The 15,137-nt window shown below is 36.2% G+C and overlaps 4 protein-coding genes across 4 annotated transcripts; 3 read left to right on the plus strand and 1 right to left on the minus strand.

The window, feature by feature from the left end:
- The first annotated feature begins 2,123 nt into the window (after positions 1-2,123).
- Positions 2,124-5,009, plus strand: LOC127251041 (uncharacterized). The gene is made up of 3 exons (XM_051274596.1): positions 2,124-3,074; positions 3,997-4,548; positions 4,666-5,009. The coding sequence occupies exons 1-3, from the start codon at positions 2,217-2,219 to the stop codon at positions 4,777-4,779; spliced, it is 1,524 nt and encodes a 507-aa protein (XP_051130553.1). The 5' UTR covers positions 2,124-2,216; the 3' UTR covers positions 4,780-5,009.
- A 1,435-nt stretch (positions 5,010-6,444) lies between these two features.
- LOC127250821 (ribulose bisphosphate carboxylase/oxygenase activase, chloroplastic-like) lies at positions 6,445-9,875 on the plus strand. Its single transcript, XM_051274246.1, has 5 exons — positions 6,445-6,924; positions 7,020-7,125; positions 8,112-8,197; positions 8,265-8,737; positions 9,583-9,875. The coding sequence occupies exons 1-5, from the start codon at positions 6,602-6,604 to the stop codon at positions 9,873-9,875; spliced, it is 1,281 nt and encodes a 426-aa protein (XP_051130203.1). The 5' UTR covers positions 6,445-6,601.
- Positions 9,876-10,172: 297 nt separating this feature from the next.
- Positions 10,173-12,632, plus strand: LOC127250916 (L-type lectin-domain containing receptor kinase S.4-like). Its single transcript, XM_051274390.1, has 2 exons — positions 10,173-11,658; positions 11,737-12,632. The coding sequence occupies exons 1-2, from the start codon at positions 10,272-10,274 to the stop codon at positions 12,396-12,398; spliced, it is 2,049 nt and encodes a 682-aa protein (XP_051130347.1). The 5' UTR covers positions 10,173-10,271; the 3' UTR covers positions 12,399-12,632.
- Positions 12,633-13,607: 975 nt separating this feature from the next.
- Positions 13,608-14,588, minus strand: LOC127251042 (subtilisin-chymotrypsin inhibitor-2B-like). Its single transcript, XM_051274597.1, has 2 exons — positions 14,090-14,588; positions 13,608-13,975 (listed from the first exon to the last, which is right to left on the minus strand). Exons 1-2 carry the CDS (start codon positions 14,139-14,141, stop codon positions 13,755-13,757), a joined length of 273 nt encoding a protein of 90 aa, XP_051130554.1. The 5' UTR covers positions 14,142-14,588; the 3' UTR covers positions 13,608-13,754.
- Positions 14,589-15,137: the final 549 nt, after the last annotated feature.

The raw sequence follows: 15,137 nt of genomic DNA on the forward strand, positions 1-15,137 counted from the left end.
CACATGAATGTCCACCGGAAGGACAGAGCTTCTAGAATCAACCGCCATCCGCCGGAATATTCTTCCGTCACCGCCGGCCACCGGAAAATGGAGCTGCCAAAAATGGAAGAGGTAAAGCTACAAGTTAGGGATATTGTCGATCAGAAATTGGATCTTGAGCTTCGATTAGGGCCCGGGCCACAACTTAATTTAAATTAAATTAATTAAAACATTACTATATATATATATATATATATATTCGTATGAATTAATGTATTAGGACGAAATACATATAAAATAAAATAATAGTAACAACAATCTACACAACAAATATTGTATTAATGCTGAAAGTTTAAATTACAGTGGTTATTAGTTCTAAGTAATGATGATTTGTTTGATTTTGATTTAAATTTTATTTTAAATAATATGAATGATTTTAAAGCCTAAACAAAATAATTCTTCACAATTTTGATTTTGAGTTTTAATATTAAATAATAATATTTTCAATAAAATAATTATTTGATGCGATAAAAATATGTATAGATGTTGTTGGATTTGTGTTTTGGTTCGACCAACCCAACCCAACCCAACCCGATCCGATACATACTTGACCCGATTTGATTTGAGATTATCTCACAAATCATCTTGAATGTATCTGTCGAGCGTGAACGAATGGGTGAAGGAAAGGGATTGAGTTCTTTGTGCTTTTTTGTTAGACCTTGTTCTTACCTAGTTTCTTTATTGAAATTCATTTTCAACTTGTTTGGTGCTTGTCCTCGGTATTTCTTGTTTTGCCCTAAACACTTAGGTTGTATTTTTTGGATTTTATTACATGTTTTTACTATTATAATTTTTTTTTAAAAAATAAAAAATAAAAAATAAAAAATCATATTAAACAATTATTTTTTTATGTTATACTAAAAATTTATTTAACATTTAAAACATCACATCAACCTCTATTTATATCAAATCAAACAACTATTCAAATTCAATTTTTTACTATTACAAAATCCAAACCCAAAAACTAAAATCTATAAATACGTTTGTGTTTGTTTGTCCGATTCTTTGTAGATTATCTTGGGTTAGTACTGCTTGTTGTCGGTACTGGATCAATTTCTTCACATCTGTGTTGTTGCCTCGTAGGAATATTTGGAGATGATGCAAAGTGAATTGTCATCTAAGTTTACCAAAATTTTTCCATATATCTCGTTAGATTATAGTATTATGTTTTCCTTTCGATTTTTTTTTTTTTTTGGTTCAAATTAATTGTTATTTATGGACTAATCTTGCAAGTAAGCTTTCTTGGTAAAAATTATTGGTTGCATAAACATCTGAGTCCATCCTATCAAATTAGAATTTCTAATTAATACTCCATTCGACACACATATCATGTCTACGTTGCCGTTTCTGTCCGTCTCATATTCCATATCACTTTCCTTTTTTGAAATATGATTACACACTTTAATTTCATTTTAAACTTTTTAATTTATTTATTTTTTAAATTTTAATTAAACTAATTAGTTATCTTAATCTTAATTTATAATTATTTATATTATATGATAATTATTTTCACTAATACATTTAAAATTATCTACTAATTACACCCCTCGTGCAACTAAAATACCGTGTCTACAGTGTAATATGAGACTATTAAAATACCGTGTCTACAGTGTAATATGGGACAGAGAAAATATAATATTTTAACATAAAATTGAAATAGCAAAATCAACATAAAATCTTACAAGTCAACGCACTCTTGTAAGTCCTAATAATTACTCTATCTATTCTTAATGAATATATATAATCATTTTTGTGTTGAGGATTATTAATGTTCCATAATTACGAGTGGTAATGGTTTCCTTCATTCAACGGATATTAATTACACGCATTAATTATATATATATATATATATATATATTAATTGAAGTAGATATAAATAAAGAAGCTAACTTTAGATTTTCATTCTTGGAGAATAATCAGCACCCCTAAGTCCACTGAATATCCATTTTCTTCCACATACTATTTTTTCCCGATTCCAAACCATTAATTAATATGGATCGCAAAAAAACAGGCAACCAATAGATAAAGCACCTATTCGATTCTTCCTTCCTTCCTTCCTTCATTCCCAAAATTATCTTCCCACAACAACCTCGTACTTCCCGCATGTCGAACATCCTCATCATTAATTAATCAATCAATCATCGTCTTCTCCGAACAAATCCATTAATAAATACGAGATGCCTCATTGCTCCGCCATTGACGACCCTGTAAAACCCTTCAGACACCTTTTCTCCCCACGCTCCAAATATTCCTCGTACTCAACCGCCAATTTGGTCAAATTCGTTTTTCTAGCGATTTGCGCTGCCGCATTTTTGTCGTTTTGCTATTTCTCAATCTCCACGGGATCGAAATGCGGATTCAGCGCCGCCAATTGCGAAAGGAACATCATCCATTCCTCATTCCATGAAATTAACGGTTCTTCCGCCGCCGGCGAGACGACAATTTCGCACATCCTATTCGGAATCGGCGGCTCCGCCGGAACGTGGAGCCGCCGCCGCGAAATCTGCGAGCTGTGGTGGAAGCCCAACGTCTCCCGCGGCTTCGTCTGGATCGACAACGAGCCGTTGGGCGGCGCTCAGGGGTGGCCGGCGACGTCGCCGCCGTACCGGGTTTCGGCGGACACGGCGGCGTTCCGGTACACGAGCTGGGGCCCGCGGGCGGCGGTTCGGATCGCCCGGATTGTGAAGGAGAGCTTCGAGCTGGGTTTGGACGGCGTGCGGTGGTTCGTGATGGGCGACGACGACTCGATCTTTTTTACCGACAACCTTGTAACGGTCCTCAATAAATACGACCACCGGCAGATGTATTACATCGGCGGCAACTCCGAGAGCGTCGAGCAGAACATCGTCCACTCTTATTCGATGGGCTACGGCGGCGGCGGCTTCGCCGTCAGCTACCCTCTGGCGGCGCAGCTCGTCAGGATCCTCGACGGCTGCATTAATCGGTATGCCGAAATGTACGGCTCCGATCAGAAGGTCGGCGCGTGTATGGCGGAGATCGGCGTGCCTCTCACCAGAGAACTTGGCTTCCATCAGGTCATTACTCTACGATCTTAATTTATATATAAGCGAAATTGCACAAACTTCAATTGTAATTTGTAATTTTAAAAAATTGTGTCAAATTTTCTATATTTCTAAACTTACTTTAAACTTTATCATTGTTTTATAAATTTTGCATTTAACCACTTGGTCATTGTTATTTAACAGTGTTTAAGTGCACGTATCCAATCCAACCGGCCAATAAGTTTGAGAATGTTTATTTCTAAATATGTGAAAATTACAAATATACTTATTATTCTTAGTTTAATATCAAAGAACAGTAAATATAATCAAAAATAATTTTTTTCTCTAATTTTAAAAGTTTTTTTTACTGTTCTTTAAAAATAAATACAAAAGAGAAATGAATATATTTGTAATTTTAAAGGTTTATAAATAGAAATTCTGAAATTTATTGCAATTTGAGCACATGTAGGTCGAACACCCTTAAATAAAGACAACCGGGGTTGGACGCAAAATTTAAAAAAACTATAAAGGAATTTGACGAAATTTTAAAAATATAAGCTATTTGACGCAATTTAGTGAAACTATAGGTGGGTTTTATGCAATTTAAAAATATATACTACCTTTGGCCCTTAACTATCTATCAATTTTTTTATTTTGATTCGTTCCAAAACAAAATATATATTTTTTTAAGTAATCCTAGTACGTAATGTTAAAATTACCTTTAAATTTACAACATAGTACAAATATATCGTTACAATAAATTGTTACTTTGAGAATATATTAATTTTTTTTACTTATATTCTTATAATATCTCAATATTATCCTAATGTTATTAAAACTTTCGTTTAAAAAAATCAAAATATGGATAGATATGAGACTATTTTTTTGTTCAAATTTTTATTATTTTATATATTGATGATATCTTATCGTTACATGGAATCTTGTTGGGGGACAGCTGGACATACGAGGAAGTCCGTACGGAATCCTATCGACGCATCCATTGGCGCCATTGGTGTCGCTGCACCATCTGGACTACCTCCAGCCCCTATTTCCGGGTACGAATCGGGTCGAATCGATTAAGAAGCTGGTGCAGGCGTACAAGCCCGATCCGACCCGTATACTTCAGCACACGTTCTGCTACGACCTGACCCGGAAATGGTCCATTTCGGTGGCCTGGGGCTACACCGTTCAGGTCTACCCGTTTCTGCTGACGGCGAAGGAGCTGAACACGCCGCTTCAGACATTCCTCACGTGGGGCACGTGGAGCCAGGAGCCCTTCACGTTCGACACGCGTCCCATGGCTCTCGAGCCCTGCGAGCGCCCGGTGCTGTTCTATTTAGACGGCGAGGTCCAGAGGTCCCGCGACGGCAGAACGACGGCGTCGTGGTATCCGAGGTCACGCGCCGTCCGGTGGAAGGAGTGCGAGAGGGAGCATTACAAGGCGGCGTATGTGGTCAAGGGATTCAATATCACCGCCGATGTTCTCGATCCAAAGTATTACTACAATGTAAGCGATTGATTTTTATCAATTAGGGTTTTGGAATTTGGGGATTAGGGTTAGGGTTTTTTTTTTTATTTTGGGAATTAGGGTTTTGTGATTTGGGGATTTTGAATTTAATTGCAGGCGCCGAGGAGACAGTGCTGTGAGATAACGAGCGGGTTGGAGCAAGGAAACGGCGTCGTACAGCTGAGGATTAGGGATTGTAGTGAGGAAGAATCAGTGACGATACCATTTTGAGGATTGATCATCGATCGATCGAATCGGACGGACGAGATTTCTCGGGATGGATCATTAGGGTTGGTTATTATTGTTAAGTCTGCCATGGAAGATTGATTGATATATGGCTCTCATGATGATGGAAATTATAAATTAATTAATTACTAACATGAAACGATTGGAATATACTGTACAGAAAAAATAAATTAGGCTAGCTAGCTTTCTAATTTTGTAATTAATTTATAATTGGATTAACCTTCGTAACTAGTTTCGTTTTCGGACATCTTTTATACAAATATAAACATTGGTTGTATAATTGACAATACATTTTATTGAGTATTTATATATATATATATATTGATACTATCTATCAATATTAAATAATATTATTTTTTAATCAATTCTCAAAATTTTAAAAAATATGCATGAACAACAATTAAAAATTAATGGAATTAAATTTACGAACAATTTGATTGATTTAAGACTCTAGTTGCCATCCTACGTAAGCTCAATGACAGGAATACTGAATACTTCCAAAAATCAAACAAACTAACCATCAAACTAATCACTATTGCACACTTCGATGCAACAATATTTGCTTTTATAAAAAGTTGGAAATACAATATTACAGCAATAAAAACCACATCGTATCGTGTGTTATATGGCAGTATAAAGTACTCTCTCCGTCCCAGATACCACGTCCACGTTACCATTTTTTTCCGTCCCATATACCATGTCACTTTTCTTTTTTGAAAAATTATTACACACTTTAATCTTATTTTAAATTTTATTTTTTTAAAATATTAATTAAACTAATTAGTTGTCTTAATTTATAGTTATTTATATTATAGAATAATTATTTTCACTAATATATTCTTAATTATTTACTAATTTCATCTCTTCTAAAATACGGTGTATACAGTTTAGCAGACACGGTATCTAGGAGGGAGGGAATATTATTATATATAATGTTAATATTCTTTTTGTTTTTTAATAATTTATTTATTTATTTTAGCAAATATATTTTCTATTAATATTAAAAATACTCTTACAACTTACAATATATTACACAAATATCATTACATTTTTATCACACAATACTTATTTTAGTCTTTTTTTTTTCTTTTTACTTATCAATGCTATATTTCAATATAATACTAATATTCCAAAATTCCATAAAAAAAAAAAACAAACGGATAGATAGATAAGGAACTGATGGAGTATAATATAAATATAACACATAAACTAACAACATATGTTATAGTTATATATATATACAGTACACACAACAATTATTTTAGCATATGATATATTCTTATACAACGATTATAAACAAACAACATATTTTTTTATTACTCACAATATGTGTTATATATAATAAGAACATATACTCTCTGTTTTATATCTATGTACCCATTTACTTTTTGCAAAAAGTTTTTAGGAATATTAGTATTATATTTAGATGCAGTAAGGATAAAATAGAAATAACTAAAATAACCCTATTAATATTGTGTTATATAAATATAATGACATTTGTGTAATATATTGTAAATGATAAATGTATTTATAATATTATATAGATAATAAAATTACTAAAAATAAATAAATATTTTGTTATTGGACAGACAAAATGAATAGTTTGTTATAATCATTCTCTTGTAAGAGCCCCACTCACGAATTCACACCTACATTCAAACATGGCTGCCATTCCTGGATCACCATTTTCCTCGAAAACATCGATCTCTCCTTCTATTACAAGAAACGCCCCCTCGTTTTCATCGAGCAAAATAAACTAATTAATTTCTTCATTTTTCCATCGATCGATCGATCCATTAAAATTAAGATGGCTAATTCTATAGCAACCACAAACCCTTTTCTCGGCAGCTCTCTGAATAATAATAATGCGAATCCACGACGAAACCGAACTTCCACCGCCGCCGTCAGAAGCTTCCAGGTGGTCGCCCGCAGCGGCGGCGGCAGCGGCGATCGGAAGCCGGCGGCGGACGGAGACAGGTGGCGGAGCCTGGTGACCGACACGTCGGACGACCAGCAGGACATCGTCAGGGGGAAGGGAATGGTCGACGCCCTCTTCCAGGGCCCTGTCGGCGGCGCCACCCATGATGCTGTCATGAGTTCATATGATTATGTCAGCGCCGGTCTCCGACAGTACGGACGCCTAGGAATCTTTCCAGGGAAATTGAATTCCAATTTTAATTTTGATTCGATCCTGCTGATTAATTGCTGTTTGTTTGGTTTTTCAGGTACCAAATTGACAACAATGTCGATGGATTCTACATTGCTCCGGCGTTCATGGACAAGATGGTGGTCCACATCGCCAAGAACTTCATGAATCTTTCCAACATCAGAGTACGATGTTGTTTTGATTATTTGAGATTTAAGTAATTATTGTGTCCATAGTCAAATTTGTTTTTCTAAATGCACTCAACCCGGAATATACCTAAGATTTCCTAAATTTGATTTCGAGCTGCTCGATCTCACAAAACTTTTATTTTTATTAGGGTACACTGTTTTTTAATTTTGTATCTGAAAATAATTTTGTAAGTAAAATTTTTTCTCTAAAATAGTCGTCTGATGCCGGATTCGCCACATTGGACCATCGTTGCTGATATGACGCTAACGCATCTGATATCAGTGACACGTTGAATGAACCATTTTAGCGAAAATTATTTACTTGGACTATTTTTACACAATGTCCATTTAAAGATCTAAATTAATAAACAAGAAGACTAAAAAATAATTTATCAAGACATCTTATAAAATAAAATAATAAAAATTTTATGTGTCGTTAATGTGGCATTACGTGGCAATGACATGTCAATCACATCGTCACCATGTTAGCAACAGCGGATCAATCCGACGAATTTGGCACGAAAAACTATTTTAACAAAAAAAATTTAGTTTAATATTATCAGATATTATCTATTTAAAATGGTAAAATAATTAAATATGTGATTTAAAAACAGTTTACTCATATTATTATTAATAATACTACAAACTTTTTAAATTTTATAAAATGTAGTTTAGGGTGTGTTTGTTTGGGGGTTTGAATTTTAAATACACTGTTCATCCTAATTTTTTTATCCAAAAAATATCAAATTAATCACCTATTTTTCATTTTTTATATTATACTAAAAAATCAATTTTACATTAAAAATATCACATCAACACTTATTTATATCACATCATACAACTTTTCAAATTCAAAATTTTTAGTGTTCAAATCCCAACTCAAAATCCAAACCCAAAACAAACACACCCTAACAATTTCCTTCAATTCTTGGTAACAAGAAAGTCCCTGAATTTATTCCCCTGTAAAAAAAAATATATTTCAGGTCCCACTGATTCTTGGCATCTGGGGAGGTAAGGGACAGGGCAAATCATTCCAATGTGAGCTAGTTTTTGCCAAAATGGGAATCAGGTAAAAATCCACTTCAACTAATCTTACTACAAAGCCAATCCACCTTTTATAACTGCCTTAATTCCAGCCCCATTGCAATGAGCGCCGGAGAACTGGAGAGCGGCAGCGCCGGCGAGCCGGCGAAGCTGATCCGTCAGCGCTACCGCGAGGCGGCCGACAGGATCGCCAAGGGGAAAATGTGCGCGCTCTTCATCAACGATCTCGACGCCGGCGCCGGCAGGCTCGGCAGCGCGACGCAGTACACGGTGAACAATCAGATGGTGAACGCAACGCTGATGAACATCGCGGACAATCCGACGAACGTTCAGCTCCCCGGAATTTACAACAATCGGGAGAATCCCCGAGTCCCCGTCGTCGTCACCGGAAACGATTTCTCGACGCTTTACGCGCCCCTCATCCGCGACGGTCGTATGGAGAAATTCTATTGGGCTCCGACGAGAGATGACCGGATCGGCGTGTGCTGCGGAATCTTCCGGACTGACGATGTGCCGCGGCGCGATGTCGTAAAGCTCGTTGACTCCTTCCCCGGACAATCCATCGGTAAAGCATAATATTTGTTGAAAGATTATACTCCCCCATCTCTTAAGTAAATATCCGTTTGATTTTTGCATGAAGTTTAAGAATATATTAGTATTATATTGATATATAATATAAATAAAGTATAAATAACTAAAATAGCTTTATTAATATTGTGAAATATAAATGTAATATCATTTATGTAACATATTGTAAATTGGAAGTATATTTATAGTGTTAGGTAAATAGTAGAGTTATAAAAAAATAAATATTTCGTTATAGGACGGATCAAAATGAATAATTTATAAAGTAACAAATAAAGTATATAATATATGTTGAAAATATTGTGCTAACTCTGAAAATTTTAGAATAACACATTATAAATAGATAGACAATACATAATTCAACTAATATAGTTTATGCTGACAACTTGTGTTAGTTGAAATGCTAATAATATCATATTAATCATAGGAAGTGTCTGTTTACTTTTATATATAAAATAATTGTAATAGTAACCACACGTTTGTAGTTTAGGTAAAAGTCAAAGAGTATTTTGGTACTTTGGTACTGGTGTAAGATTATTTTTATTAAAATAAGAAAATAATATTTTGAAATGTAACAAACGAAAATAATAAAAAATTGTACTTTAAATTGGGACGAAAAAAATATTATTTTATTTGTTAGTAAAAATATGCAAAATATTTGAGTTGAAATAAATGATAATATATACTGTTGTAAATTTAAAGATTCAGCAGCCTAACTGCAATTAAAGAGTAATAATGCATATCCTTATTACAAGTATAAATTTATAAGGTAAGATCGCTCATTTAACATTATACGATAAGCCTTTTTCTTTGATGAACATTCAGATTTCTTCGGAGCAATTAGGGCAAGAGTGTACGATGAGGAAGTAAGGCAATGGATTGCGAGCGTAGGAGTCGAGAACATCGGGAGAAAGCTCGTGAATTCCCGGGAGAAGCTCCCGGAGTTCAAGCAACCAAAAATGTCACTCAACAAGCTCCTCGACTACGGAAACATGCTCGTCGCAGAGCAAGAGAATGTGAAGAGAGTCCGCCTATCGGAGAAGTATCTTAACGAGGCAGCCCTCGGAGACGTAATCGACGATACGATCGAAATCGAGACCGAAACGTTCCTCGTTTAATTCATCACAATCAATTTCTTGAAGACCCGTTTGCGGATATATATAATTAATGGTTGCGTTTATCCGACAGTTCTAGCTTTTTAGGCGAAATGATGTGAATAATTTGATTCCAAACAATGAATCCAAAGTCCAACCTGGCAGAAATATGGGCAGTCATTCTTCAACTTGTAATAAAAAAAAAAAAATCAGAGACAGACCTGACAAAATTGATGGTCGATTGAATGTTAATCTGTACGAAAGTCTTTGAATCGCACAAAGACATCACTACAAAGATCTCCTGCAATCTCAGCCGTTGAATCACAGCCGTCGCCATTAAAGCTCCCAACCTAACACCACCACTTACCTGAATATCTCCTTAGTTTCATCCTTCAAAGACTCTGTTTGAATTTCTTTCCCATGGCTGTTTACCCCGTACTCCTCGTCTCCACCCTTTTCGTTTCAGTCCAACTTTCAGTGTCCCAATTCGATGATTTTATCTACGAGGGTTTTCGAGATCCCAAAACTAACCTGACCTTAACAGGCGTAGCCCAGATCGACCACAGAGGAGTTCTTCAGCTAACCAATGATACCAGCAGATTAATCGGCCACGCCTTTCACTCTTCTCCGATCAGATTCAAGAACTCCACCGCCGGTGCCGGCGTCTACTCCTTCTCGACAGCCTTCGTCTTCGCAATTCACCCAGAGTACCCCAAGCTCGGCGGCCATGGCTTCGCCTTTATAATCTCGCCGGACAACAATCTCAGATCAGGTCTCCCCAGTCAGTACCTCGGAATGCTCAACTCCTCCGACATCGGAAATTCCTCCAACCACATCTTCGCCGTCGAATTTGACACCGTCCGAGACTTCGAATTCGACGACGTTAACGACAACCACGTCGGCGTAGATCTCAACAGCTTAAAATCCACCCAAGCCAAGCCGGCGGCGTACTTCGCCGGCGCCGGAGAATTACCGACTGAAATCAATCTCAAAAGCGGAAAACCAATCGTAGCCTGGATAGACTACGATTCAACCACCAATTTCATCAATGTCACAATCTCCCCAACCTCATCCAAACCTAAAACCCCTCTCCTCTCCTTACAGTCAGATCTGTCCCCAATTCTTCACGAAACTATGTACGTCGGCTTCACAGCTTCCACAGGCCTCCTCGCAAGCGCACATTACATCCTCGGTTGGAGCTTCAAAATGAACTCTAATGGCGGATCCCAATTTCTAGACCTAACCTCTCTCCCCTCCGTTCCAGGCCCCAAAAAAAAACCTAATTCCACATTCATCATCGCCCTATCAATGGCGGCAATCCTATTCCTCCTAATTTCAACCCTAATTGCACTTTACCTAATCCGAAAATTCAAAAATCGCGAAGTAATCGAGTCATGGGAGCTCGAAATCGGCCCGCACAGATACAAATACCACGAGCTCAAAAAGGCGACCAGAGGATTCAAAGACAGCGAGCTTCTAGGGTTCGGCGGATTCGGCAAAGTCTATAAAGGAAAATTCCCAAATTCCAAAACCCTAATCGCCGTAAAACGAATTTCTCACGAATCGAAGCAAGGCCTCCGCGAATTCGTGTCGGAGATTTCCACCATCGGGCGGCTCCGCCACCGGAATCTCGTCCAATTGCTCGGTTGGTGCCGCCGCGGCGCCGATCTCCTCCTCGTCTACGATTTCATGCCTAACGGAAGTCTCGACAGATTTCTGTTCGATAAACCTAATTCTGTTCTTAATTGGGCTCAGAGAGTTTTGATCATCAAAGACGTCGCTTCGGGCCTTTTATACTTACACGAAGGTATTATTTTTTTAATTTTTTTTAAATATTTATATTTTAATTATTTTAAGTAAAAAGAGCTATTATATTCGGCCGAAGGTTGTGAGCAGATCGTAATCCACCGCGACTTAAAGACAAGCAACGTATTGCTCGACGGCGAAATGCGCGGCAAAATTGGCGATTTCGGACTTGCAAAGCTCTATGATCACGGCTCGAATCCGAGCACGACCCGCGTCGTCGGGACGTTGGGTTATTTAGCACCTGAGCTGCCGAGGACGGGACGTGCGACGACGGGATCGGACGTGTTCGCTTTCGGGACATTATTGCTAGAAATGACGTGCGGGCGCCGCCCAATCGAGTCGAGACCTGGGGGCGGCGACGATTCCGTGTTGGTCGATATCGTTTGGAATCAATGGCGGGAAGGACGGATTCTCGACGCGGTAGACGCTCGAATGGAGGGCGATTTCGACGAGAATGAGGCAGTCGTAATTCTTAAGTTGGGGATCATGTGCTCGAGCAACGATCTGGCGGCGAGGCCGTCGATGCGGCAAGTGGTCAGCTATCTCGAGGGCGAGACGGTGGTGCCGGAGAAGTTGCAGCCGCCGTCCGCCCCCGGGGACGAGAAAGGGTTCGAGGATTACGTGCATTCGTACGCATCGTCGTCTTTCGACAAGACGAGTAGTTCGATTGTGGATCGGAGTTTCCCGTCGTTCTCGACTTCGCCTCTGACGCCGCTCGGCGGCGCTGAGGCGGCGCGATGATGGATTGACGGTTGGTTTCATATTGTTAGTTGTGTCAAAAGATTCAAAAGCATTTATTTATATAAACGCAAAGATAAAATTATTAAACAAATATCGGTGGCGGAACCAGAGATTTTTTGTCGACAGGGTTTAAGGGTATTTTTTGTCAAAAAATTAAATATTTTTATCAATTTGAAGTAGAATTGATGGTAAGAAATGTATTAGTTTGTTTGGGAGTTTGAATTTGAATAGTAAAAAAATTGAATTTGAATAGTTGTATGATGTGATATAAATTGGTATTGATGTAATGTTTTGAATGTAAAATTGATTTTTAGTATAATATAAAAAATGAAAAAATAGGTGTTTAATTTGATATTTTTTAAGAAAAAAATGGAATCAACAGTGGATTGAAAATTCAATCCTCCAAACAAATACTTAAATGTATTTAATTAATATAAAAATATTGTTTTGATAAAATTGTTCGAATCTGACTGAACGGACAATCTGTATAGTCAACAATATAATCGACGTATATGCCATGGTTGGGGTGGCTCGTTAGTGACAAATAGGATATATAGACTGATAACACAATACAGTAATTTATATGGTATATACTTTTGTTGATCTCATATTACAAAATATATTTCATACACTACACCTTACGACAAAAACATACAACATTTTATTTAAAGGTATTTATTGTTAATAATTTATTTTCGATGTCCTCCAAAAGGCCTCGTCTCAACAATTCTTCCCTCAAAACAAGAACTAACCAATAAACCTTCTATGCCCACCTTGTATGGATCCGGTCCGTTTTGGGCTAAGTCCATACGGATTTCTTTTTAAAATTCACTTAGACTTATAAAAGTGTGTAATTTTCTTGACTTAGATTTGCACCCCAACAATAACAATATATACAAAAATATATAAATATATGTTTATCGATCAAATCTGCATAAGTGTCCTTTATATCAAGAGAGACCAGTTGATTGTGTCCCCTTTGTATACATTTACAACGTTAAAATGATCCAACAAGCCTACAACTGCCGACACCATTAGATGGACGACACGTGTGGGTTTATTTTGATCCAACGGCGCAGAACAATCAAATCCAAGAGCGTGCAATTCCGCCGGAGAATCTGTCAAAATTAAATTGATTCCGCCGGCGTTCGCCGGAACGATTCAATTTCAGGCACGACAGGTCAAAATCTTTTCCACCCAATTCCCATATTCAAACCTCAATATTTGAAAATATTGTCACATAAATTTAGTTTAACTGCAACTGAATTATCACAACAAATCTCCATTATTGGGTATAATAATTGCAACGACAAGACTTTTCAGACACCAACAACCAAATAATTATTTTTTTATTTATCACCCAATTCTCGGCGGCTTCGCAACTTTTCCGGCCGGATCGGCGAAGATCCGGACCCGGTCAACCCGGTACTCGGATGTGGTAAAGGATCCGGGCGGAACCACCTGGACAATACGGGTCGCCGGTGATTCTTCCTTTATCTTCGTCTCCGCTGCTTCTACTGTCTGCCCTACTAATTCGGGCCAAGTTGATTTCCCCAAAATGCCCCTCACTGTTCCTTCTATAATCCTCACGGCAAAAAACGTGTTACCAATTTGTATGAGAAATAGAAACGCGATTTATGTAATAAAGACAGTAAAAGCGTTATTGAGTATTTCGTGTTGTAGTAAATAACCTTCATCTTTGTGGGAAGCTTCCTCTTGTTGATGAATTTCCTTCTCAGCCATTTCAATTTGTAGAAAATTTAGATAAACTGCTGATCTACTTATAAGATTTTGACATTTTCAATAAATGGTTTATTTTATTTTATTTTATTTTATTTTAAATATATATATTAGCTTCGATTATATCGAAGCTAAAATCAGAAAGTTATTTTATCTTGTAAAATAGTGCTAGTAAAATAATAAATGATACCGCGCGGCATTCGTAAATAACAATGCCAAAATTCAACAATTCATATAATTAAAATTTTGTTTAGATAAAAAAATTTGTATGTTTAAGAAAAATTACAAAATTTTAAAATTTGTTCATAAATTTAAATTTAGTTTGTCACTTCGCTGAGCTTTTACAGGAATTTCACTGAGTTCGTCTGATTTATTTTTTTGGTTTATTTAAATAGATTTAAAGATATAAAATTTGTGTCTTTTTACGTTCTGTTTTTTATTGATCACTAATCTTAATCTGTTACAATAAAATTTATATGCAGAAAGAAATCGCAATTTTTGAATTGAAAATGCAAATTACAGCCTTTTTTTTGGATTTGGAGTTTTTTTTTTTTAAAAAAAAAAATTAAATTTATATTTAAATAATATTTTGTTATTATTATTATTTTTTAAAATACAAAATTTAAATAATAAAATTTATGAGAAAAATATCAAAAAAAAGAAATTACACGTCTCATTCATTGGACATATTATTTAATCTCGTCAATTAATTTAACTTTAAAAAACAAGGCATAAAAGTATTTTATTGTATTTTAGTTTTAAACCTTCTACAACAAAGTGTTCAAATGGTTGGACCAGTTGGTTTATACTTCTAAAACTTTTTTAGATAATAATTTAAAAAAAAATAGAGAAATTCTGTTTGTAAAAATATTAAATTGAAATTAAACCTTAAATTTTGATTTTGTTTTGAATTTTGGTTGCAGTTCCAATTCAAACTGATAAATAGAAAGGGAAATAAAAAATTTATCAATTTTTTTTTTTTATGACGCAGCAACTCGC

This window comes from Andrographis paniculata, unplaced genomic scaffold (genome assembly GCF_009805555.1).
Source record: "Andrographis paniculata isolate CXL003 unplaced genomic scaffold, ASM980555v1 Contig38END, whole genome shotgun sequence".
Classification (NCBI taxonomy): domain Eukaryota; kingdom Viridiplantae; phylum Streptophyta; class Magnoliopsida; order Lamiales; family Acanthaceae; genus Andrographis; species Andrographis paniculata.